General features: G+C 43.3%; 1 protein-coding gene across 2 annotated transcripts in view; it reads right to left on the bottom strand.

Annotated features, from left to right (window-relative positions):
- The window catches only part of SFI1 (SFI1 centrin binding protein), a 70,115-nt gene that overhangs the window by 34,215 nt on the left and 8,132 nt on the right, over positions 1–27,768 (bottom strand). For both annotated transcript variants that reach the window (XM_038763628.1, XM_038763627.1), the window contains exons 4-13: positions 22,325–22,435; positions 19,427–19,521; positions 16,524–16,641; positions 16,129–16,231; positions 12,039–12,195; positions 9,269–9,430; positions 7,428–7,498; positions 5,227–5,319; positions 4,589–4,686; positions 2,538–2,604 (exon numbers count right to left, since the gene is read on the bottom strand). In XM_038763628.1, coding sequence (XP_038619556.1) covers positions 2,538–2,604; positions 4,589–4,686; positions 5,227–5,319; positions 7,428–7,498; positions 9,269–9,430; positions 12,039–12,195; positions 16,129–16,231; positions 16,524–16,641; positions 19,427–19,521; positions 22,325–22,435 — 1,075 coding nt within the window. The remainder of the gene's footprint in view (positions 1–2,537; positions 2,605–4,588; positions 4,687–5,226; positions 5,320–7,427; positions 7,499–9,268; positions 9,431–12,038; positions 12,196–16,128; positions 16,232–16,523; positions 16,642–19,426; positions 19,522–22,324; positions 22,436–27,768) is intronic.

Genomic DNA, 27,768 nt, shown 5'->3' with positions numbered 1-27,768 from the left:
TTATGGTATTTGTTAAGCACTTACTACATGCAGGACACTATACTAAGCGCTGGGGTAAATACAAGGTAATCAGGTTTGGCAAAGTCCATGTCCCACATGGGGCTCACTGTCTTCTGTACTAATGAGGTAACAGACACAGAGAAAGTTAAGTGACTTGCCCAAGGTCACACAGCAGATGAGGACCCAGATCTTTCTGAATTCCAGGCCGTGCTCTATCCACCAGTCCACGATGCTTTTCTACCGATAGACACGATTCCTGCCCTCACAAGACAGGAAGAAAGAAAGGAAAATAGAGATGGCAGGAAAGTTATAGCTGCTAAGTTAATAATAATATTTATAATCATTTCTGATAGAAAATGGGCCAAGGAATCAGAGGAACCTGGTTTCTAATCCCAGCTCTCCACTTGTCTGTTGTGTGACCCTGGGCAAGTCACTTAACTTCTCTGTGCCTCAGTTACCTCATCTGTAAAATGGGGATTAAGACACTGAGCCCACTGTGGAACAGAGACTGTGTTCAACCTGATTAGCTTTTATCTACCCCAGCACTTAGTATAGTGCCTGGCACATACTAAGCACTGAAGTACTATAAGAAAAATAAAAAGGTCATAGAGACAAGAAGCACTTAAAGTACTACGGAGTCAGTAGAGGGAGAATGAAGGGAGCAAAACAGGTGGAAACCACCTCTAGAAATACACAAAAAGGGCTAAAATCATTCCTCCTCATGGTCAGTGGTGAGGGCTACATCTTCAGGAATGTCCTCTCCTTCCGCATATCTTTGACTTCTGGATCTGAATGGCGTCTACCACTGTTTGCTACTTAACTAGATTTGCTTGCTTCATTTTAAATTTGTGGGCTGACTCATTTTTAATCTCAGACTAAGAGTTTTGGGTTGTAATCTTGGTGACACATGAATATCCTTTGAAGTTTACGTGGGAAGAAAAAGATTAAAGTAGCACCTATAAACTCAACAGCCCAGAAACAGCGCTTAAGATTTCTATCCCAGTGCTGCAAAGCTTTCAGATCAATCGTATTTATTGAGCACTCACTGTGTGTAGAACATCATCTTCAGGATGTGAGCAACTTCTTATGCAGACCACAAAGCATTTGGGAGAGTATATGAGACACCAAAGACGTAGTCTTTGTTCTCTTTGGGCAAGCAATCCAAGGGGAGAGATTATTCATGCAGTTTTCCTGCACAAAACTAAGCCCTCTGCAAATATTCATTCATTCAATCGTATTTATTGAGCGCTTACTGTATGCAGAGCACTGTACTAAGCGCTTGGGAAGTACAAGTTGGCAACATACAGAGACAGTCCCTAGCCGACAACGGGCTCACAGTCTAGAAGGGGGAGGCAGACAACAAAACAAAACAGGTGGACAGGTGTCAAGTCATCAGAATAAATAGAAATAAAGCTAGATGCACATCATTAAGAAAATAAATAGAATAGTAGTAATGGTAATGTTGAGGACCAAAAATCAACTAGGGAGCACTTTGCAAAGATCTTCCCAAGACCATTCACTGTCAAAGGACAATGAAAGCTGACAACTACATTAATCAATCAATCAATCGTATTTATTGAGCGCTTACTGTGTGCAAAGCACTGTACTAAGCACTTGGGAAGTACAAGTTGGCAACATATAGAGACGGTCCCTACCCAACAGTGGGCTCACAGTCTAGAAGGGGGAGACAGAGAACAAAACCAAACATATTAACAAAATAAAATAAATAGAATAGATATGTACAAGTAAAATAAATAGAGTAATAAATACGTACAAACATATATACATATATATAGGAGTCAGAGGTCATGGGTTCAAATCCCGGCTCCACCAACTGTCAGCTGTGCGACTTTGGGCAAGTCACTTCACTTCTCTGTGCCTCAGTTCCCTCATCTGTAAAATGGGGATTAAGACTGTGAGCCCCCCGTGGGACAATCTGATCAGCTTGTAACCTCCCCAGTGCTTAGAACAGTGCTTTGCACATAGTAAGCGCTTAACAAATGCTATCATTATTATTGCTACTCATAGACCCAAAGGTTTAATTGGCCTCCAGCCCTTTTATTTAGGTAATATGGGAAGCTACTTTCCCATATACCAGGGCCTGGAACTGAACTATCAAATGATCCCTGTGATTGTTTTATCCCCCTCGAAGAAAGTTTTCCAAGCTAGGTAAACATCAGTCATTTCCTTGGAAGTCTTTATACTATAAGCTTGTGTTAAAACCTCAAGATGACCAATGGTGCCCTTTCTGGAAAAAACAAAACACCAACCACCCAAAAATAGCAACTTTTACACTATCAAGAATACAACTCTTCTTGTTTTAAGGGGCAGTTTCCCTTCTCTGGAGAGGTGAGGGAAAAGTCAAAGAAAGATTTCAGGGTACCCAGGTCTAGCCAACATCATAACTCCAGATCACGAGAGTCCTTTCTGAAGCAACAGCCCAATCAAGTGAGGTTAAGGAGCAGCAGCACAGCACTCTGATCTGAGAGAAAGGACCACAGAGGGGGTTTTCAGCACTCGTGTCCCACACTCCTTACCTGCTTGGACCTTCTCCTCTGAGCATTCTGGAACCAGCCTTCAAAATACTTTTGCAGCAGCATTTTTCTGAAACCAAAAACAAAGCACCATCAAGGGATTAACAGCCAGGTTGTGATTTTCCGGCCTCTTTTAAAGCTTCTCACCACATCCTGAACTAATTTTAATACTGCAGAAAAAGGGCCAAAGGAGGAGAAAGCCCCGACTACCCATCTGCTGAAGGAGCCCAGATGAGATGGCAGCAAGAGCAGTTCTTCTCAGACTCTGTTGGAGCTCACCTAATTCCCCTCCCAGCCGCCCTTGTCACTATGAGTGGAGGCTAAGAGTAGAGAAGGAGTTGCTTCATTAGAGAAGCAATGTGGCTTAGTGGAAAGAGCACGGGTTTGGGAGTCAGAGGACGTGGATTCTAATTCACTCATTCAATCGTATTTATTGAGCACTTACTGTGTGCAGAGCACCGTAGTAAGCACTTGGGAAGTACAAATTGGCAACATATAGAGACGGTCCCTACCCAACAACAGGCTCACAGTCTAGAAGGGGGAGACAGACAACAAAACAAAACATGTGGACAGGTGTCAAGTCATCAGAACAAACAGAATTACAGCTAAATGCACATCATTAGCAAAATAAATAGAATAGTAAATATGTACGAGTAAAATAGAGTAATAAATCTGTACAAATATATATACAGGTGCTATGGGGAGGGGAAGGAGGTAGGGCGGAGGGGATGAGGAGGAGAGGGAACAGGGGGCTCAGTCTGGGAAGGCCTCTTGGAGGATGTGAGCTTTCAGTAGGGCTTTGAAAGGAGGAAGAGAGCTGGCTTGGCGGATGTGTGGAGGGAGGGCATTCCAGGCCAGGGGGAGGACGTGGGCCGGGGGTCGAGGGCAGGACAGGCGAGAACGAGGCCCGGTGAGGAGATAAGTGGCAGAAGAGTGGAGTGTGCGGGCTGGGCTGGAGAAGGAGAGAAGGGAGGTGAGGTAGGAGGGGGCGAGGTGATGGACAGCCTTGCAGCCAAGAGTGAGGAGTTTTTGCTTGATGCGTAGGTTGACAGGAAACCACTGGGGATTTTTGAGGAGGGGAGTAACATGCCCAGAGAGTTTCTGCACAAAGATGATCCGGGCAGCAGCATGAAGTATAGACTGAAGTGGTGAGAGACAGGAGGATGGGCGATCAGAGAGGAGGCTGATACAATAATCCAGTTAGGATAAAATGAGAGATTGAACCAGCAAGATAGCGGTTCTAATCCCTGCTCTGCCACTTGCCTGCTGGGTGGCTTTAGGCAAGCCACTTCATTTCTCTGTGCCTCCGTTAGCTCATCTGTAAAATGGGGATTAAGACTGTGAGCCCCATGTGGGCCAACCTGATTACCTTGTATCTACCCCATCGCTTAGAACAGTGCTTGGTACATAGTAAGCACTTAACAAATACCATTATTATTATTATTCATTATTCACAACCTAGCAGGTCCTTCTCCTGTTTTCTCCAACACTTACTCCCACCACCCAGGTCAATTCTGCAAGTTGCCTGCTTCTTATGAGGGCAGGTACCTAAGATTTAGGATGCCCAGCTGGGGCCAGCATGCCTATTAAGCAACCTATCTGCAAGAAAAAGTAACTTCCATTCTTCAGAAATCAAAGGCCTGAGCCCCAGGCCCAGGATTCCTTTCACTAGGCCATGCTGCTTCTCACAGTAGGCAAGGAACGTGTCTACCAACTCTGTTATATTGTACTCTCCTAAATGCTTAAAACAGTGTCCTCTACACAGTAAGCACTTAATAAATACCATTCATTAAAAAAAAATCAGCCTGGGAGATAGCACCTCTAAACTAAAAGGCAAATTCAGGCTCAGTAACTAGTGATTTCCAACAATTCTCCATTTTCTGGCTTTTCAGAATCAGAAATGGTATTTATAAGGCCGCACCGAAGGTGGTTTCTTTTTGAAAAACAGACAAAAAAAGCAAAATTTGCTGGACTTTCTGCCAGAATGAAGAAGGTTTACTCAAGCAAATCCCATTAACTCCCAGGGAGTGTTCCTGGAAGTTGCAGTGTAATACCTGAAATGACTTTGGGCAACTGAGGTCAAGGGTCTCTGTTTCTCTTCTTCCTTTTGTTCTACCCGATACTGCCAACGATTCCAGAACCTCTGCAACAACTGAAATAGAACAGAAACTAACCAAGGGAAAAAGATTAAAAAAAAAAAATCCAAGAGGGGAAAAAGATGACCCCATTTCACATTCCAACTATAGGCCCCAACTCAGCATTCCTCAAATTGTGCCATGCTGAGATAATTCCATTCAGAAATGCAAGTTAAGAAGTTACATTCTTCAAAAGCAACCGAAGAAATGGAAACATTTTAGGTCATTTTGCTACATAAACCAAATGTGGAAACCAGGTGAAATGATAGGCTTGAAACAAACTCCAAGGACTTTCATCATTCATGACCTTCAATTTGTACTTGGGCCACTACACTCCCTTGGTCAAGCTCAAAGCTGATAGCTTCATATCTGAGAAAAAATTATCAATTTCCCTAGCAGTCAGCATTGTTTGAAAAAGAAAAGACTAGGTCAGTCTTTCAGAAGGTATTGCTTTTCACAGTAATCTAGAGAGTTGAAGATCATCTCAAAGTACAAGGAGGAAGGAGAAGAAAAGCATTTTGATGCAGTTTCTGCAAACAGTAAAACTAAAAGCGCACCATGACATGATGCTGCCGATGAGCCAGATTCTCATTCATTTTATGGAGATGAGAATTCTTCACATTTTCCTTCAGTGCACCGAAACCACAGCTCTGTGGAAAAAAAGTAGGACAGAATCGGATTCAGCACAAAGCCTGAAGAGTAAAAAGATACAGAGCAGTCACGGACAATAGTATCCCTGTAACTCGTGGCTTAGAGCTGGCTGGTTAGGAAGTAATTTTCCTTAACCATTAGTTCCGCTCAGTCCCCTAATTTGGAATTTAGTATCAAGTGACTTGGATAAGTTGAACTGAAAAAAGGCTCAGCTCTCAGCAGACACTGAAAGCACTCAAGAATATCACAGATGAGACTTGAGAAACCAAACCAACTTCTCAAAATACTATAGGTGGTGGTGGGTGGGAACAATGATAATTTACACTTCTATAGTGGATTTCACACTAAGGTCCCCAAACTCTATACAGACAGATCTGCGACTTTTCCATGGTGATCCTTTCATTCACCCCTGAAGTATATTCTAGGTTGGAAAAACGCAATTGCTTAACTGCAGTGAAGGCAATTGTGAGCAAACAACAGGGAGTGTGTGTGTGGAAATGGATGGCATGTGTACGTGCAGAGAACTGGTCAGGAGAGGAGGTTGAGAAAGACCTGGTCACAATGCCCCCCACTATCTGCAAAAGGAGACTGAATGTGAAGGCAGGAGGAACTGTTTCAGCAATCACAATCACTGGGTAACTATCAGCCAGTGTACTCAACTTCAGCCCAATTATCTGTCAAGAAGCCTGGAATCTCTGCAAATTGATTCCAAGGCAAATTCAGGACTCCCAAGGGGAATTCCTAGAAGTCCTTAGTAGCCAACTTGGAGGATGTGAGACATCTGAAAACAACAGAGAAGCTTCAGGAGGAAAACTATGACTATAAATCCTCTAAAAAGTGAAAATTATGACTGGAAGAGTTTGTGTAAGTGTAGATCTTGTTACTGGCATCTGCATTTAAGTGAGGGTACTCTGTGTCATTGGCCAGGGTCCGAGGTTTAGGGTTGGTGACCTGCTTGAACCACCAAGGGTTGCCAATTGGGACCTGATGGGGATTTAAGGAGCCAAACTCTGAGACTAGCAAGTACTTCCATTACTTAAACCTCTCTCCCTTCCCAGGAAAAATGGGTCAAAGCAGAAATGCTCTGCCTGGATCCCCAACTTGCTGAATCAATCAATTGATGGTATTTATTGAGCGCTTACTACTGCAGAGGAGTGTACTAAGGGCTTGGAAGAGTACAGTATAACAGAGTTAGCAGACACATCCCCTGCCCTCAACAACCTTACAGCCTAGAGGACCAGAAGACCTGCTAGAAATTACATTTGGTTGGCTTTAGAGTTTCTCTGATCAATCCAAAAAGTACCTTGGCTGATTTTTACAAGGCCCATTAAATCATCAGCTCCTCAACAGCAGGGACTGTATGTTCTGAGTATATGTTCCCAACCGCTCAGTACAGTGCTCGGTACCCAGCAGGCACTACACAAATTGTAAGAAATGAATGAATGACTCCTGTTGACTAAGATGGAAGGGGGCATCTGGAAGGACATCAAGTAAAACGCACAAAAGGTGAGAAGAGCAAGTGAAGGCTGCAACCAAGACAATCAGAAGGTGGGGGGTGAATTAACTAATTTAAATGTGTCCAAGACACCAAGACCACTGCAACCTGGCAAGCCCCTGACAACTAATAATTTTATATTGCTGCTATTGATGCCCGTTTACTTGTTTCGATGTGTCTCTTCTCTTCTAGACTGTGGGCCCGTTGTTGGGTAGGGATTGTCTCTGCTGCTTTCCAAGTGCTTAGTATAGTGCTCTGTACGTAGTAGACACTCAAATCCAATTGAATGAATGAATAGTAATGATAATTATGGTATCTGTTAAGCGCTTACTATGTGCCAGGCACTGTACTAAGCACTGGGGTGGATACAAGCAAATCAGGTTGGACATAGTCCCGGTCCCTTGTGGGGCTCACAGTCTCAATCCCCATTTTAGAGATGATGTAACTGAGGGGCAGAGAAGTCAAGTGACTTGCACAAAGTCACACAGCAGACAAGTGGCGGAGCCAGAATTAGAACCCATGACCTTCTGACTCCCAAGCCCATGATCTAGCCAGTAGCCACGCTGCTTCTCGAACCCTTCCACCACAGGAGGAGATTAGCAAAGCTCTTACCAGCAAATGATGCCTGTGATGCTGCTCTGCGAGGCTATACTGGGCAGCTTCTTCTGCACAAAGTGCAGTATCTTCCATCAGCTTATAAGAAAAGTTTCCTTAACAGACTCCTCTTCATTTCACGGCTAGCTTGATGCCCAGCCTTCTCGGCGGTGGGAATCAGCAGGGGTGGGAGAAAGGAGAGTTGGGGCCCGTGGAACAGTTGTCTTATCTCCTGCCTCTCCTAACTGCAGCAGAAGACTAACTGCTGCATAACTGAGGTCTATTCTCGCCCCAATCTGCTAGGCGGCCACCAGTACTGAGAGGTGAGGAAGAAATGACTTGATCTCCCATTTTCAACCCTCTATCCTTAATTGAAACCAGCCCCCACCCCCTTCTTAAAGAACAACCAGGGGAATGATAATAATACTAATTATGGTATTTGTTAAGCGCTTACTATGTGTCAAGCACTGTTCCCATTCATCATCATCATCATCAATCGTATTTATTGAGCGCTTACTATGTGCAGAGCACTGTACTAAGCGCTTGGGAAGTACAAATTGGCAACTCATAGAGACAGTCCCTACCCAACAGTGGGCTCACAGTCTAAAAGGGGGAGACAGAGAACAAAACCAAACATACCAACAAAATAAAATAAATAGGATAGATATGTATAAGTAAAATAAATAAATAGAGTAATAAATATGTACAACCATATATACATATATACAGGTGCTGTGGGGAAGGGAAGGAGGTAAGATGGGGGGATGGAGAGGGGGACGAGGGGGAGAGGAAGGAATTCCCAGATTGGCCACTCCCAAGCCTGAGAAGAAACAGAATGGGAGTGCTTAGTACAGTGCTCTGCACACTGTAAGCACTCAATAAACACAATTGACTGATACTCTCCGAAAAAACCTAGGACTGGCAGAGTCACTTCAAACTCCGGAAGGAACACAGTCTGACCCAAGCTGGTCTCATTAGCCACCAGTGGGCTCATACCCCATTCCTCTTAGTCAAAAGAGCTGTTGTTTATTTCAGGTGTGTTGAATCCTGATTTAAATCCAGTGGAATTAGTGGAAAGAGCACGGATGTGAGAGGGGACTTGGATTCTAATACCCATTTCACCAACTGCCTGCTGTGTGACCTTGGGCAAGTCACTTTTAACTTTGCTCCTCAATTTCATCTATAAAAAGGAGATTCAATACGTGTTCTTCCTCAGCCAATCGTATTTGAGTGCCTACAGTGTGCAGAACACTGTACTAAGCACTTGGGAGAGTACAATGTAACAATAAACAGACACCTCGGGTAGGACAGGGATTGCTTCTACCTAATTATCTTGTATCTACCCTAGCAAGATGAACAGTAAGCACTCATATACCGTTATTAAATGCATTTACTTTTATACGTTTGTATTTGAGGACTTGTAATTCAATATGCAATAGGTTATATGCCTAATAGATCATCCCTGAATTAACGAGACAAACATCTGGAAATTTGAATGACGGACACAAAAACAATGCTGGTCGCCCTGGGTAAAGTTCCAGGGCTCAAGCTAGTTTTGCTAATCGATTAAGTTGTGATTTCACAGAAGCGCTTAACAAGTACCACAATTATTTCCCCCCTTTAGACTGTAAGCGCGGTGTGGGCAGGGATTGTTCCTCTTTATTGCTGAATTATACTTTCCAAGCGCTTAGTACGGCGCTCTGCACACAGTAAGGGCTCAATAAATACGACTGAAGGAATGACTGAATGAAATGTTTTGCTAGGGTCTTCTTGCACCGCAACCCACTTGCCCTTCCCCATCTCCGAAATGCGAATAACTAAGGCAGAGATATCTAGGACTAGCCAACAAAAAAGGATACAATGTTTCCAGTGTGTGAAAACCCGCCGGAGAGTTGTCCTTGCTGCCAGCTCCTTGATGCATTCTTGGTATGCATGAAAGTTCTTCCTTTGCTCCCAGGCACCCTGCCAGCCAGAAAAGCATCTCTGGGCCAGAGAGATGTGGTAAAACTGCAGAGCCAGCTCTGGTGGGGAAGAAAAAGAAAAAGAAATCACAAATCTTGTTCTGTCTGCTCTTACTATGTGGGGCTAAATCAGAAGGCAGGGGATGAATGCTAGCCTTTCAGGGAAAAGAGAAAATCTAGCACAAATAGGGGTGGGGCTGCAGCTCCCAAGAGTTTTGTAAACACTCCAGTGTGGTCAAAGAAAACTGACCGATGATAAATCAAATGACAACTGCCTAATGGGGGAAAAAAACAAAATGCTAATTCTTATTGGGTGGTACAAGACTGTTAGAAACAAGAAAAACTAATGGTATACACTAGTTCAACCTACTTTTTATGTGAGAGTGAATTTCTGTTCACTGCTTCAATGCTTTAAGCTACATTTCTTAAAGGAGGAAATAAATAAAATATGGGCTTCTTTGTCTTAGGCCACCCTAAGCTGTCGGGCATATAAACTCTGTCAAGCAAGAGATGTCACAAAATATCACATTGGTCACATTAACGGGCTGAGCCTACAATTTAGAGATTAGCTAGTGAATGTCTGATGCCTTTTACTCTCCAATGATCTGAATTTCCGTTATTATTTTTACCAGCACCTCACAGGATAAGCTGCGGACACAAAGGGTTTTCAATGACAGTCACTCTCTTTAGGTGAGCCAAAATACATTTGGCAAGACTTCTAGCTGGTCCTGATTCTCACTATCTGCCTTGTTTTCCTTAAAATGCCAATTAACTGTTTAGTACAGATGAGCTGAGGCCAGTATGGCAGCTAGAACACTTTCCTGGGCCCTTTCATTTACAAGATAACAGGAACAAAAGCACTCTATTCACTTTTTCTGAATGGCTCAGCCCCCCCATCCCTCAGAATCTAGGGCACAAGTACTCAGAATTTTGCAAAGGCCCAGAGACCATTTAAATAGAGTAGCCAAAGGGCTTCTATTACTCAAACTATTACCCATATGATCAATCAATCACTGGTATTTATTAAATATTAAGTGTTTGGGGAATACAACATTCATTGATTCACTCAATCGTATTTATTGAGTGACTCCTATGGGCAAAGCACTAGACACTTGGGAGAATAAACGTAACAATAAAGAGACATTCCCTTCCCACAACGAGCTCAGTCTAGAGACAAGCTTACAACAGAGTTGGAAGATCAACTTTCCTGTCTCAAACCATCTTCCTCAACATCCTCCCTTCTTCCCTTTCCCACACTCATCATCCACCTTCTCCAGTCAAGTATCCCTCATGCTACCTCAGTGAGCGATAGGAGAAGCATACTGCTGCTTCTGGTTTACTTCCAGGTTGCTACTGCAAGGTTCCCTGGGGACGAACACATTAGGGAACAGCAAAGGAGCTTCCTACTTTCCTGCTGTGCCTGCTCCATGGAGAGGGAAAAAGGGAAGAGTGATAGGGTGTATTCCAAAGATTCTTCCCTTTGAAGGAAGTAGATGAACCACCCCGTCCCCAGTGGGATATTTCAGTCATGCTGTCGCTGGATTAATGTGTTAATTCATCGTTGTTTATTAACTTGTGCTTGCTATTTATATTTATTCATTTATAACTACTGTCAATCAATCAATCAATCAATCGTATTTATTGAGCGCTTACTATGTGCAGAGCACTGTACTGTCACCCTTATTAGATGGTAAGCCCCTTGAAGGTAGGCAGTGCATCTTTCATTTCATTTGTGTATTATCCCAGCCCCTAGTGCTGTACCCTTTAGGCACTTTCACCCCCCCTTCAGTGCCACAGCATTTATATGTACATATCCTTAATTTCCTTTAATGTCTGTCCCCTGCTTCTGGACTATAAAGCTCCCTGTGGAGAGGGAACATCTCTACCCACTCTGTTGTACTGTATTCTCCCAAGTGCTTTGGACAGTGCTCTGCACAAAGTGCTAAATACCACTGGTTGACTGATTTTTTTTATGGTATTTGTTAAGCACTTACTATGTGTCAAGAAATAGAAATAAGCTTAAATAAGAAATAAGCTTACAGAAATAAGCGCTGGGGTAGATACAAATGAATTACGTTGGACAGAGTGCCTAGCCCAGTGGAAAGAGCATGGGCTTGGGAGTCAGAGGACATGGGTTCAAATCCCAGCTCTGCCGCTTGTCAGCTGTGTGACTTGGGGCAAGTCACTTAACTTCTCTGTGCCCCAGTTCCCTCACCTGGAAAATGGGGATTAAGACTGTGAGCCCTATGTGAGACAGGGACCGTGTCAAACCCAATTACCTTGTATCTACCTCAGTGTGGAGTACAGCATGGCTCAGTGGAAAGAGCCCGGGCTTGGAAGTCAGAGGTCATGGGTTCAAATCCCGCCTCTGCCACCTGTCTGCTGTGTGACCTTGGGCAAGTCACTTAACTTCTCTGAGCCTCAGTTACCTCATCTGCAAAATGGGGATTAAGATTGTGGGACAACCTGATCACCTTGTATCCCCCCCAGCGCTCAGAACAGTGCTTTGCACATAGCAGGAACTTAAAGGCCATCATTATTATTATTACATAGTAAGCGCTTAAATACCACAGTTATCATCACTACTCTCTTTTGGTCTTCATAGAGAGGCCTTCCAAAACTTCAGCCCTCCTCTTGGAGTGAAAGTTGGCGTGCATTTCCTACTCACGGCCTTGACGTCTCTTCTGTCTGCGGTGATGCAGATAGACCAGCCAGGTCTTCATGAACTTTCGCCGCTCTCCGTGCTGATGGTGTCTCACGGCCTGGACCTCCTTCTGCCTATTAGCTTGCATGTGCAGGAACAGCTGCCGCCACTGCAGAAACGCCTGAAACCCCAGAAGAAAATGGAAATACGCTCCTGAGCGCTTAGTACAGTGCTCTGCACACAGTAAGCACTTAATAAATACCACTAATTGACCGATAGGACGGAACGATAAAAGAATAATGGAGGCTTAAGGGTGGTCTGAGGATAAGCCTGCTTTCTAAAGGGGAAAAACACCCTTACCTCCTTCCCCTCCCCAGAGCACCTGTATATATGTTTGTACAGATTTATTACTCTATTTATTTTACTTGTACGTATTTACTATTCTATTTATGTTGTTAATGATGTGCTTCTAGCTTTATTTCTATTTATTCTGATGACTTGACACCCGTCCACCTGTTTTGTTTTGTTGTCTGTCTCCCCCTTCTAGACTGTGAGCCCGTTGTTGGGTAGGGACCGTCTCTATATATTGCCAACTTGTACTTCCCAAGCGCTTAGTATAGTGCCCTGCACACGGTAAGTGCTCAATAAATACGACTGAATGAATGAATGAAAAACAAGTAAACCCATGAGAACAGGCAAGTTTGATGCCAAGAACTATAACCTGTAGGAATTGAGCCTAAACACACAAAAAAAGGATCTCATACCATAGCATTAAAAGAGAATAAGCGTGTTTACGCAGATAATATTAGGAGGAATTTAGAATTTTAAAATCTGTGGGCATGCAAAAAGGCTGAATTTTTTTTAAAAGCTGACAGCGAATAAAATCGATTTTAATCTTATGAAGACAGGAAAAAGAAAAACCAAATGGGCCTTCCTTTATGAATAATGAGTGAATGGTATATATATATTTATGTTTGTACATATTTATTACTCTATTTATTTTACTTATACATATTTATTCTACTTACTTTATTTTGTTAATACGTTTTGTTTTGTTCTCTGTCTCCCCCTCCTAGACTGTGAGCCCACTGTTGGGTAGGGACCGTCTCTATATGTTGCCAACTTGTACTTCCCAAGCGCTTAGTACAGTGCTCTGCACACAGTAAGCGCTCAATAAATACAACTGAATGAATGAATAAAAGAAGACAGTGGATGAATACAGTAGTTATGCTAGAGATGGGAAAGAGAAGAAATCAAACCAGTATATTCCACCCTGCAGACTAAAGGCAAGTAATATCAAAATGAGTTAACAATTGCAAAAGGGGTTACGGTAAAAGGGTTGTTGTAAGCTGGAAAAGGTCCACTGCAAAGGAAAAATTTAAGTGACGGAAAATCAATGATTTGAGGAGAGATGGAAAGAATCAGGTTGTTTAGCCAGGAGAAGAAAAGGCAAAATTCACTACATATCCCCACTCTTCTCACGCTAGACCCCAGCTCGTACTCTCAAGCTAACCTCCAGGTAGGGCTAGATGAGGAAGTCAGAGAGTATACAAGACATGTACAAAATATGAGGGTTACAAAAACTTAAATGTTTAAGATGACACAGAGGGGGTGAAGTGTGCTTTGCACATAGTAAGCGCTTAATAAATGCCATCATCACCAAGTGGCAGTTGGGGGACATAAGGTGGAGAGATTAGCAAGTAAATGGGGATGGTCTCCTGGAGATGTGCTATCAAAAGGCCTTGAAGCTGGGGAGCTATTCACTCAATCATATTTATTGTGTGCTTACTGTGTTCAAAGCACTGTACTAAGTGCTTGGGAGAGTACAATATAATAAACAGACACACTCCCTGACCACAACGAGTTTATGTTAATGATGTGCATCTAGCTTTATTTCTATTTGTTCTGATGACTTGACACCTGTCCACATGTTTTGTTTTGTTGTCTGTCTCCCCTTTCTAGATTGTGAGCCCGTTGTTGGGTAGGGACCGTCTCTATACGTTGCCAACTTATACTTCCCAAGCACTTAGTCCAGTGCTCTGCACACAGTAAGCGCTCAATAAATACAACTGAATGAATGAATGAATGAATGAAGAGGAATACAGCTGGAGTACAGTGGGAGAAAAGAGTGGATACGTAGGAGGGTGAGAGAATTTTTGCCTTTCCTTCTCTGGACTACAAAACCCCAAATGTTTCCATATTTCCTCAAAGGATTTATTTTCCTGTATTTGCCATTTACTTTGCTCACATTCTGAGTAGGTATATATTTCTGTTCCAACTTGTTTACATTCCTTCCTCTCCCCCTCGTCCCCCTCTCCATCCCTGCCATCTTACCTCCTTCCTTTCCCCACAGCACCTGTATATATGTATATATGTTTGTACATATTTACTACTCTATTTTACTTGTACATATCTATTCTATTTATTTCATTTTGTTAGTATGTTTGGTTTTGTTCTCTGTCTCCCCCTTTTAGACTGTGAGCCCACTGCTGGGTAGGGACTGTCTCTATATGTTGCCAACTTGTACTTCCCAAGCACTTAGTACAGTGCTCTGCACACAGTAAGCACTCAATAAATACGATTGATGATGATGATGATGATGATGATGATTAAAAGGTACAAGGTATAGGACTTAAATCTAAGATATAATGCCCAAAGCCCATAAAATCCCAGATCCATAGAAATCCAAGACCTACTCCTAGCTAAAATCTTGACATGTGCGCTCACTGAGTGACGGCAAGTTGTTTTTAGCTTCCTTAACTTATTTTATTACTTTCACCCCAAATATATGCGCATCCTTTATTTACCTGGGTGACCTCCTTCCAATTCCCACAGCCTATGAGGAGTTGGCTTTTCTCAGTAATGGTAACAATCCTCTAGGCTGTAAGCTTGTTGTGGGCAGGGAATGTGTCTGTTTATTATTGTAGTGTACTCTCCCGAGCACTTAGCACAGCACTCTGCACACAGTAAGCACTCACTAAACATGACAATGAATGAACCTTAGAAAATGAGAAGCAGCATGACCTAATGATGGCATTTGTTAAGTGCTTACTATGTGCAAAGCACTGTTCTAAGCGCTGGGGAGAATACAAGGTGATTAGGTTGTCACACGGGGTACTAACAGTCTTAATCCCCATTTTACAGATGAGGGAACTGAGGCCCAGAGAAGTGAAGTGACTTGCCCAAGGTCACACAGCTGACAATTGGCAGAACCGGGATCTGAACCCATGACTTCGGACTCCCAAGCCCGTGCTCTTTCCATTGAGCCACGCTGCTTCTCAAAAGGACATGTATTCTAATCCCGGCTCTGACATTTGTCTGCTATGTGACCTTGGCCAAGTCATTTAACCTCTCTGTGCCTCATTAATCTCATCTGTAAAATGGGGATTAAGACTGTGAGCCCCATATGGATGTGGATTGTGCCCAACCTGATTATCTTGTATCTACCTCAGCACTTAATACAGTACCTGGACCAAAAGAAGGGCTTATCGAATACCATTAAAAAGCAAACAAAAAAAAGAAAACAGTCTCCAGAAACTGGTCAGTCCAACACGCTCGCCCACCGCTTCTTTGTCACTAGGTGCCATTTCAACAGAGGATACAGTTTCTGCACATAGTAAGCGCTCAATAAATACGATTGATGATGATACAGTTTACCTTATTTTCTAGGATGCCACACAGATTATTAGTAAAATAGCTGTAAACACCACACATTTTTCATGGTATTTAAGTGCTTACTGCATGCCAGGCACTGTACTAAGTGCTAAAGTAGATGCAAGCTAATCAAGTTGGACACAGTCCCTATCCTACACAGGGTTCAGAGCCTGAATCCCCATTTTGCATCCGAGGTAACTGAGGCAGAGAGAAGTTAAGTGACTCTCCCCCTTTTAGACTGTGAGCCCACTGTTGGGTAGGGCCTGTCTCTATATGTTGCCAACTTGTATTTCCCAAGCACTTAATACAGTGCTCTGCACACAGTAAGCGCTCCATAAATACGATTGATGATGCTGATGACGACTCACCCAAAGTCACACAGCAGACAAGTGCTATGTATTTCCTGTTCTGGAGGTTTGTGACCCTAAGAGAGTGCCGAGTTCAAAGCAGAAAGACTCACCCGAAACTGCAGGCTCAGGGCCCAGTGATGGAGAGCTGACACATCCAGTTCGTACCTAATTCGGATCTGTTGCAATTGCTGGGTCCAGGCACTCCATGCCACCCTGTCAAAGAGCAGACCAGTGACACAATCACATCACCATCTCGGGGAAGGGACGACACGAAGGAGCAAAGCCCTGGTCTTGTCCGGCAAAGCAAGGCCTGAACTGCTCTTCGTCTAATGAATTTGGAACCGATATTTACGACTCTGAACCCTGTTTGCCCAGAAACCTGGTTTCTGTATTAAATACGGCGCTCCAGCCTTAATATCATGCCAGGCAAGAACTGGCACCCTAGGAGTCGATTTTTGGTTGCAACGGCAGTTATTAAATCAGAGCGGAACTAATTTGCTCTCACCGTAGGGTGCTCTGCTTCCTGAATGCCAGTGAAGCAGCCTGCATCTGCGCTTTGGTCCGACGAACTTCCACGTAGATCAGCCAGTGTTGCCAGGCCCGGTGAGTCCTCTGCTTTGCCGCTAGGACCATCAAAATGATTTTAAAGAAATAAAAAAGAAAAGAAAAAAGAAGAATAGAGGCCTTCCCAGACTGAGCCCCTTCCTTCCTCTCCCCCTCGTCCCCCTCTCCCTCCCCCATCTTACCTCCTTCCCTTCCCTGCAGCACCTGTATATATGTATATATGTTGGCACATATTTATTACTCTATTTATTTATTTATTTTACTTGTACCTATCTATTCTATTTATTTTATTTTGTTGGTATGTTTGGTTTTGTTCTCTGTCTCCCCCTTTTAGACTGTGAGCCCACTGTTGGGTAGGGACCGTCTCTAGATGTTGCCAATTTGTACTACCCAAGCGCTCTGCACATAGTAATCAATCAATCAATCATATTTATTGAGCGCTTACTATGTGCAGAGCACTGTACTAAGCGCTTGGGAAGCACAAATTGGCAACATATAGAGACAGTCCCTACCCAACAGTGGGCTCACAGTCTAAAAGGGGGAGACAGAGGAAAAAAAAGAAAAAAGGCAAACATACTAACAAAATAAAATAAATAGAATAGATATGTACAAGTAAAATAGAGTAATAAATATGTACAAACATATATACAGGTGCTGTGGGGAAGGGAAGGAGGTAAGATGGGGGGGATGGAGAGGGGGACGAGGGGGCTCAATAAATACGATTGATGATGATGATGATGATGAAGGATTAGCCATTTTACAGGGCTCAGTATGCTCCCTTAGCTTGGAAATCTCCAAGTGACCCCTGCTGGGAGATTCTAAAGCTCCTACAGCTGCGTGACTGAGTAAACCGCGCTGGCGGCTTTTTTCATCCTCCAGCCCATCGAAGCAGGTGGAAATGCCTACAACCCAATTAAATCAAAGGATGTTTATTAATAAAGGAACCAAATCACGCAGATTAGAAGCTAATGGAGTGCTACAAAACAATCGTAAATTCCGGGGGTATTTAATAGAATGCATGATTTAACAGGTGTTCAAATCCCGGCTACTCCAACTGTCAGCTGTGTGACCTTGGGCAAGTCACTTCACTGCTCTGGGCCTCAGTTACCTCAACTGTAAAATGGGGATTAAGACTGTGAGCCCCCCCGTGGGACAACCTGATCACCTTGTAACCTCCCCAGCGCTTAGAGCAGTGCTTTGCACATAGTAAGCGGTTAATAAATGCCATCATTATTATTATTATTATGTGGCTTTAGTAATAATAATAATAATGGCATTTATTGAACGCTTACTATGTGCGAAGCACTGTTCTAAACACTGGGGAGGTTACAAGGTGATCAGGTTGTCCCACAGGGGGCTCACAGTCATAATGCAGCGTGGCTCAGTGGGAAAGGGCCCAGGCTTTGGAGTCAGAGGTCATGGGTTCAAATCCCAGCTCGGCCAACTGTCAGCTGTGTGACTTTGGGCAAGTCACTTCACTTCTCTGTGCCTCAGTTCCCTCATCTGTAAAACGGGGATTAAGACTGTGAGCCCCCCCGTGGGACAACGTGATCACCTTGTAACCTCTCCAGTGCTTAGAACAGTGCTTTGCACATAGTAAGCGCTTAAAAAATGCCATCATCATCATCCCCATTTTACAGATGAGGCAACTGAGGCACAGAAAAGTTAAGTGACTTGCCCAAAGTCACACAGCTGACAATTGGTGGAGCGAGGATTCGAACCCGAGACCTCTGACTCCAAAGCCCGGGCTCTTTCCACTGAGCCACGCTGCTCTTTACACACAATAAACCCTAAATAAATACTGATTGAATAGAACAAAAAACCCCACCTCCTTCATAAATGCCCCTCTAGACTGTGAGTTCATTGTGGGCAGGAATGAGTCGGTTTGTTGTTATATTGTACTCTACCAAGAGACGTGGCGTGGCTCAGTGGAAAGAGCCCGGGCTTTGGAGTCAGCGGTCATAGGTTCGAATCCCGGCTCCCCCACATGTCTGCTGGGTGACCTTGGGCAAGTCCCTTCACTTCTCTGAGCCTCAGTTACCTCATCTGGAAAATGGGGATTAAGACTGTGAGCTTCCCCTCTGTGGGACTGTGGGACAACCTGATCACCTTGTATTCCCCCCAGCGCGTAGAACAGTGCTCTGCACATAGTAAGTGCTTAACAAATGCCATCATTATTATTACAAGCTCCCAAGAGCTTGGGAGTCAGCGGTCATGGGTTCAAATCCCGGCTCTCCCACTTGTCAGCTGTGTGCCTTTGGGCAAGTCACTTCACTTCTCTGGGCCTCCAGTTCCCTCATCTGTAAAATGGGGATGACGACTGTGAGCCCCACGTGGGACAACCTGAACACCTTGTATCCTCCCCAGCGCTTAGAACAGTGCTCGGACTGTTCTAGACTGTGAGCCCACTGTTGGGTAGGGACCGTCTCTATATGTTCCCAACTTGTACTTCCCAAGCGCTTAGTCCAGTGCGCTGCACACAGTAAGCGCTCAATAAATACGATTGATGATGATGATGCTTGGCACATAGTAAGCGCTTAACAAACACCAAAATTATTATTATTACTACAGTGTTTTGCATACAGTGAGTGCTCAATAAATACAACTGAATGAAAGAACGAATAAATGAAATGCCAACTCTGATCCAGAGAGGGGAAGTGCCAAGTTTCTTGCTTGAGGATGGACGCAATGACGCCTAATGGTGTTGCTTTTTTCCAGAGTAGTCATACAGGCCGGGAGAGCTCTCAGCCTCGGCCCCTCTATAGAAGCAATATCTTTCCACGACTAGCAGTTGGAAATACGCTTTTCAGTGTCCTCTACATATGCACATTCTTGTTCTCTCACCATGGCTTTCTGCTCTGCGGCACTTGCTCCTCTTCGCTCGCCGCTGGTGGATATAGGTCTTCCAAGACTGGAACATCAGGTTGTACAAGAAATACCTAAGTAGCAAAAAAACACAAAGTATTCCAGCACAAAAATATTTACTCCGTAGCCCCAGACACTATTTTCAGCAAACCCCTTATAGAGCTAATTTTGATTTTTTATGGTATTTGTTAAATGCTTACTTATGTGTCAAACACCATTCTAAGTGCTGGGGTAAATACAATTTTTTTACTATTATTTTCATGATATTTGTTAAGCACTTACTTTAATATAATAATGATAAATATAATGATGGCATTTATTAAGCTCTTACTATGTGCAAAGCACCGTTCTAAGCGCTGGGGAGGTTACAGGGTGATCAGGTTGTCCCACGGGGGGGCTCACAGTCTTAATCCCCATTTTTCAGATGAGGGAACTGAGGCACAGAGACGTTAAGTGACTTGCCCAAAGTCACACAGCTGGCAATTGGCAGAGTTGGGATGTGTTAAGCACTATTCTAAGTGCTGGGATAGACACGAGTTAATCAGGTCAGACACAGTCCCTGCCCCTCATGAGGCTCAAAGTATAAGTGGGGGAGAATAGGCACTGAATCCCCATTTTACAGCTGAAGAAAGTAAAGCGCAGAGAAGTTAAATGACTTGCTCAAGGTCACATAGCAGGTACTATAAAGAGTTGGGATTAGAACCCAGATCCTATGACTTTTAGGCCCATGTTCTTGCCATTAAGCCATGCTACTCCTCAGGTTGGACATGGTCTCTATACCACATGGGACTTCCAGTCTAAGTAACGGCATATTATAGACATTTTTGCTATAGAACCTCAATTTACAATTGATCACTGCTGAGAGTTTATCCCCAACAGTTGGATTTATTGAGCACTACTTTGGTGCAGGCAATTGTAGAAGCAGAGTGGCTCAGCGGAAAGAGCATGGGCTTTAGAGTGCTAGGCTATGGGTTCAAATCCCTGCTCCGCCAATTGTCAGCTGTGTGACTTTGGGCAAGTCACTTCACTTCTCTGTGCTTCAGTTACCTCATCTGTAAAATGGGGATTAAGACTGTGAGCCCCCCGTGGGGCAACCTGATTCATTCATTCAATCGTATTTATTGAGTGCTTACTGTGTGCACAGCACTGTATATTTATTGAGTGCTTACTGCGTGCACAGCACTGTACTAAGCGCTTGGGAAGTCCAAGTCGGCAACATATAGAGACGGTCCCTACCCAGCAATGGGCTCACAGTCTAGAAGGGGAAGACGGACAACAAAATCAAACATGGAGACAGGTGTCAAAATCGTCAGAACAAATAGAATCACCTTGTAACCTCCCCAGCACTTAGAACAGTGCTTTGCACACAGTAAGTGCTTAATAAATACCATCATTATTATTATTATTGTTATAGGAATGTACCATTGATGAGAAGAAAATCCAAACTCCTGAGGAATTCACAACCAAAGGAGATTAAGAAAAGCAGACATCAGAACCTGAACAAACAATTAGATAAGAGCAAGGACATAGACAGAGAGTAATGGATACATACACAAGTACTCAACATCTCTCATCCTATCCCGACTGGATTACTGCATCAGCCTCCTCTCTGATCCCCTATCCTCCTGTCTCTCCCCACTTCAGTCTCTACTTCACATTGCTGCCCAGATTATCTTTGCACAAAAACGCTCTGGGCATGTTACTCTCCTCCTCAAAAATCTCCAGTGGCTGCCGTTGTTGGGTAGGGACCGTCTCTATATGTTGCCGACTTGTACTTCCCAAGTGCTTAGTACAGGGCTCTGCACACAGTAAGCGCTCAATAATTACAACTGAATGAATGAATGAATGTAGAATGAGGGCAGTGGGAGAATTAATCAAGGAACGCTTATTATTAGGAGACCATAGAAAGGAAAAACAAGGTTTGGGAAATTTGCGGGGAAAAGGAATTCCAAGCTGGCCATGAACAGATCAAAGTCAATCAAGTCCAATGCAGGCAGAGGAGAAGATCATGGGATGGGTAGGGTAGAGAAGAAATAGAACACATTATTAGGAGACCTCTGAAAGGAAAAACAAGGTTTGGGAAATTTGAGGGGAAAAGGAACTCCAAGCTGGCCATGAACAGATCAAAGTCAATCAAGTCCAATACAGGGAGAGGAGAAGATCATGGGATGGGTAGGGTAGAGAAGAAATAGAACACTTATTATTAGGAGACCTTTGAAAGGAAAAACAAGGTTTGGGAAATTTGAGGGGAAAAGGAATTCCAAGCTGGCCATGAACTGATCAAAGTCAATCAAGTCCAATGCAGGGAGAGAAGATGATCATGGGATGGGTAGGGCAGAGAAGAAATAGAACACTTATTATTAGGAGACCTTTGAAAGGAAAAACAAGGTTTGGGAAATTTGAGGGGAAAAGGAATTCCAAGCTGGCCATGAACAGATCAAAGTCAATCAAGTCCAATGCAGGGAGAGAAGATGATCATGGGATGGGTAGGGCAGAGAAGAAATAGAACACTTATTATTAGGAGACCTTTGAAAGGAAAAACAAGGTTTGGGAAATTTGAGGGGAAAAGGAATTCCAAGCTGGCCATGAACAGATCAAAGTCAATCAAGTCCAATGCAGGGAGAGAAGATGATCATGGGATGGGTAGGGTAGAGAAGAAATAGTGGGCTTTAACAAGAGAAGAGGTGTGCAGGTACGCAACAGCCAACCTGTGAAAAGACTCGAAGGCACTGGTCAAGAGTTTTAGAAACAAAATCACATTAAAACAAATTACTGAGGTTTGGAAAAGGGCAAATCACCCACTTTTAAAAAGGGAGGAAAGGCTTCCTTTTGGAAACTGAATGAATAAAAACCATGAATTATCACATCTTCTATTACCTGTAGTGGCAATCAGCTCTAACACAGAGTTTCCACTCTCGTTGGAAAATCCACCACTCCTCTTTCCACTCTCCAAAGGTCTTCTGCAGCACCTTCCGCTCATAATGAGATCTACAACAGTAAACGAATGAGCCCAAGTCAATGTGAAGATATTAATCAATCAATTGCATTTACTGAACATTTACTGACGCAAAATGGAACAAAACTCTTGAGAGAGAGCAATGTAACAGAATTGGTAGACACGTTCCCCGCCCACCGTGAGCTCACATTCCAGAGAGGGAGCCAGACATTAAGATAAATAATGTCATTAAATAAGACATTAAGAGATGCAGCATTCCTAGTGAATAGAGCAGGTTCACTTCTCTGTGCCTCAGTTCCCTCATATGTAAAATGGGGATTAAAAGTGTGAGCCCCATTTGGGACAGGGACTGTGCCCAACCCGATTATCTTATATCTACCCCAGCACTTAGAACCGTCCCTGGCACATAACAATAATAATAATAATGATGGCATTTATTAAGCGCTTACTATGTGCAAAGCACTGTTCTAAGCGCTGGGGAGGTTACAAGGTGATCAGGTTGTCCCACGGGGGTTCACAGTCTTAATCCCCATTTTCCAGGTGAGGTAACTGAGGCACAGAGAAGTTAAGTGACTTGCCCAAAGTCACACAGCTGACAACTGGTGGAGCCGGGATTTGAACCCATGATCTCTGACTCCAAAGCCCGGGCTCTTTCCACTGAGCCAAGCTGCTTCTCTGTTAAACACATAGTAAGCGCTTAACAAATACCACAATTATTATTATTATTATAAATAAATAAATTACAGATGAGGGAGGAGTCAATAAAGGGCGCAAATTCAAATGGAAGGGTGACACAGAAGGGAGTGGAAGAAGAAGAAATGAGGATTTAGAGATGGCCTCTAACTGGACTTCCCTTCCAACTGGGAGCTAATCCCAATTTAGAGTCTCTCATTCCATTTTCTTATCCTAGTCATTTATGGTACTAACCTTCCTAATCTGCTTAAATGGGATGTATCACCAGTCTGAGCCACATGAAATAGGCAGAAAAATTACATTTGAAAAAGGAACAGTTCAAATCAGTTGCAAACAGTATGCCCTTTGTGCATACTATGTGCTCTGCACATAGTAAGCGCTCAATAAATACGATTGATGATGATGGTCATCATCATCAATCGTATTTATTGAGCGCTTACTATGTGCAGAGCACTGTACTAAGCACTTGGGAAGTACAAATTGGCAATATATAGAGACAGTCCCTACCCAACAGTGGGATGATGATGATGCCCTCAAAAATTAAACATCAAAACGTGATTTTTCTAAAAACTACAGGTCTCTGGATCGTGAATGAGGCCAAATCAAAAATTTAGTCTTTATTTTGAATCTCCAGAGAACATATAGTTATGGAGCAGGCTAAAAAATTAGGAAGGTAGGTTAAATACTATTGATTGATTATTTTAGCAATATTTACCTGGTAAACAAGTCAAAGGCTGCAACTAGCAATACAAGGATACAAGAATTGCTCTACTACCTGACTGGGAAAACAATTTGACATACAGCCTTATTCCAACTATCATTTCTGGTGGATTTTGCTTTTATAGGTATTTCTCCACTGTGTCTTTTTTTCTTTTCGTTTTTATTTGACTGCGTTCTTCTCTCATTGCATCTTCCCATTTCCTGATCTAATAATCCTCTAGTATGACCTGATCCGATCTTGCGGGGACATAGATCTTTTCTACTGGACCTACAGAGCACTCAGTTATTTTATCCAGTTGGGAATCTGTTACTATTTGTCAAGATCTAGAATTCAAAAGTACACCCTGCCCACCTAATCAAACAAATCTGCAAAGCTAATGTAGACAGTCAAGAGGAGACAAAAGCCAATTTTTATCTCTTTAATTGAGAGAATCATTCCAGAAGAAACTATTAAAACAGAAAACTATGGACTTGAGACCCCTTTTCTTTCAAATAAAACAGTCTGTGCTAAAGATAGAGGTGATACCAGCAAAAGTCCTGTTCTTCTCATACCAGATTTGCCCATTTTTTGTTTATTTTCTACAACCTTCTTCATCCTGCTTGGAAATAGAGAAATGAGCTAGATGAATTCTATAGATTTTTTTCTAGCCCTAAGGTAATTTCCCTTCCAACTCTTTTCTGTTTCCTTTCGCCATTTCCACAGATCTCTTTCTTCCTCTTTACACCCTCATTTCATATTAACCCTTTATTTTTTCTCTCTTCTTTGCTGCCCTTTCCACTCTTTCTCTGTGCTAAACCTCCCCATCAAGACCCAGTTACCATCCTATCAGAAAAACCTGGGATGCTAAAATGACGGGAAAGGGCAAGTGCAGATAATCCAAGCTGATGTGAAAATTCCAGGGAGGGGTAAAACTGAATCCTAGTTCTACCAGTTAAGCTGGCTCTTTGTGTCAGGGGCATTTGGGGAACAGGAGTAATATATATAAGAAAATATTACAGAATGTAAATGTTTCTGGATCTTAAAATACATTTCTTGCACATGCTATAAACGAGGTGGAGTCAATAGCCCCTTTTCTTTACCCTCTCTTCACCCTATACTGCTACTAAATGCATTGTGCTACAGCTGCTAACAACTTCTGGAGGTAAAGATTGTGATTATTAACAAGAATTGTGACATCTGTTAAATTCTTCTGTGGAACACACTGTACTAAGTACTGGGTAGATACAAGACAATCAGATCAGACAGTTCCTGTCCTACTTCATACACACAGTCTAAAGGGGAGGGAGAACAGGTATTTAATATCCCCAGAGAAGTGATGAAATCAAGGTCGGCACAGCAGGCTTATTATTAACATCAATTAATGATTACAATGTGCTTTATAAAGCACTGGGGTGATTATATGAAATTCAGGTAAGGCACTTCCCCTGGCCCTTAGGTGACACCCAGTCTAAACAGGGGATGACCGCGATAAACAATGAGTACATAATCTGAATAATAAGGAACTGTTCAAAGTTCAGCAAGTAAAAAACTAAAAATGCCTGAGACTCATTCAATCATTTACTGCGCACTTACTGTGTGCAGAGCACTGAACTAAGCATTTGGGAGAGTACAATATAACAATAAACAGACACATTTCTTGCCCATTACGAGTTTACAGTCTAAGCTTAAAGTCTGAGAGTCAATCAGGAGCAGTCAGGCAGCTCACTACTTCTGGTGAAAACCATCCTGACTGGGAACTGCCACAGCTTTCGCTGGGTTCTCTGTGTTCAAAAGTTTCCACCCGCCCTGTGCTCCTGCAGGGAAGCTTGGGAAAAGGGGAATAGGCCATCTCTCCAATGATGGTGGCAGGGAAGGAAGCACCTGCGTATATGTTTGTACAGATTTATTATCCTATTTATTTTACTTGTACATATTTACTATTCTATTTATTTTGTTAATGATGTGCATTTTCCATTTGTTCTGATGACTTGAACCTGTCCACATGTTTTGTTCTGTTGTCTGTCTCCCCCTTCTAGACTGTGAGCCCATTGCTAGGTAGGGACCGTCTCTATATGTTGCCGACTTGTACTTCCCAAGTGCTTAGTACAGTGCTCTGCACACAGTAAGCACTCAATAAATACGATTGAATGAATGAATGAAAGAGAGAGAGAGAGAGACAGAGAGAGAGAGAGAGGGCCCAACTGGTCTTCAGATTTAAGTTCACTCCTGTCTGGAGGTGGTTGGTTAGATGATATTCTCTTGGAAACCCATCCAGCCTTTTAAATCTAGGCATTAACCCAAACTCCGCTTCCTGGACAAGGGCAAAGGCCTAACAATTATTGTAGTGGATGTTGCTCTATGATGCAATGGATATCGAATTGGATTTTTAGTGTGGAGGAAGACATTCAAAGGTTGTGAGTTCACGTCCCATACGACTCACTGTTTCTTCTCCTCACTCTCAGCTTCAAGGCCGTCCATCACCTCGCCCCGTCCTACCTCACCTCCTTTCTCTCCTTCTGCAGCTCAGCCCGCACACTCCACTCTTCTGCCGCTAACCTCCTCACTGTGCCTTGTTCTCGCCTGACCCACCATCGACCCCGGCCCACGTCTATCCCCTGGCCTGGAATGCCCTCCCTCCACACATCTGCCAAACTAACTCTCTTCCTCCCTTCAAAGCCCTACTGAGAGCTCACCTCCTCCAGGAGGCCTTCCCAGACTGAGCCTCCCCTTTTCCTTTGCTCCCCCACCCTCCCCCCAACTCTGCCCTATCCCCTCCCCTCCCCACAGCACTTGTATATATTTGTACATATTTATTACTCTATTTTACTTGTACATACATACTACCCTATTTTATTAAAGATGTGCATATAGCGCTAATTCTATTCATTCTGACAGTTTTGACACCTGTGTACTTGTTTTGTTTTGTTGTCTGCCTCCCCCTTCTAGACTATGAGCCCGTTGTTGGGTAGGGACCGTCTAATATGTTGCCGACCTGTACTTCCCAAGCGCTTAGTACAGTGCTCTGCACACAGTAAGCGCTCAATAAATACGATTGAATGAATGAATGAATGTAAAAGTCAAAGATGGCTCTACAATTATCCTGGAATACAGAGACACTATGCTTTCCTCTTGTGGACAGACCATGACCTCAATTTCCTAACAGGCACTTTGTTTCACTTGTCACTGAGCCTCAAGGGCACAAGTATAAATGACCATTACTTTGAATAACTTAGTTCTAAGGCCCATTAATAATATTAGGTTCATTCATTCCATCATATTTATTAAGCGCTTCCTGTGTGCAGAGCACTGTACTAACCGCTGGAGAAAGTACAATACAATAATGAACAGTGACAATCCCTGCCCACAATAAGCTCACAGTCTAGAGGCAGGGAGACAGACTTCAATACAAATAAATAAAATTACAGATATATACATTAGTGTTGCAGGGCTGGTTTGCGGGGAAGAACAAAGGGAGCAAGTCAGGGCGACACAAAAGGGAGTAGGAGATGAGGAAAAGTGGAGATTAGTTTGGGAAGGCCTCTTGGAGGAGATCTGCCTTCAATAAGGCTTTGAAGAAAGGGAGAGTAAATTGTCAGATTTGAGGAGGAAGGGCATTCCAGGCCAGAGGCAGGACGTGGGCCAGGGGTCGGTGCGAGACAGGCGAGATCGAGGCACAGTGAGAAGGTTAGCACCAGAGGAGTGAAGTATGCGGGGTTGTAGGAGAAAAGCAAGATGAGGTAGGAAGGGGGCAAGATGATGGAGTGCTTTAAGGTCAACAGTGAGGAGGTTTTGTTTGATATGGTGAATCCATTATGGCCGCTCCTTCCTAGTGTCTTTTTCCAGCTCCTCTTCCTCCCACCCCTTAACTGTGAGCATCCCTTATGGCTTAGTTCTGCGTCTCCCTCTATTCTCCATCAATATCCACTCCCTTGGAAAACTCATTGACTCCCACAGTTTCAACTACCTTTTCTA

Source organism: Tachyglossus aculeatus, chromosome 21 (genome assembly GCF_015852505.1).
Source record: "Tachyglossus aculeatus isolate mTacAcu1 chromosome 21, mTacAcu1.pri, whole genome shotgun sequence".
NCBI classification, from domain to species: Eukaryota; Metazoa; Chordata; class Mammalia; order Monotremata; family Tachyglossidae; genus Tachyglossus; species Tachyglossus aculeatus.
Note: the sequence above shows the minus strand (reverse complement) of the source record. Positions and strands in the feature narration are given on the sequence as shown.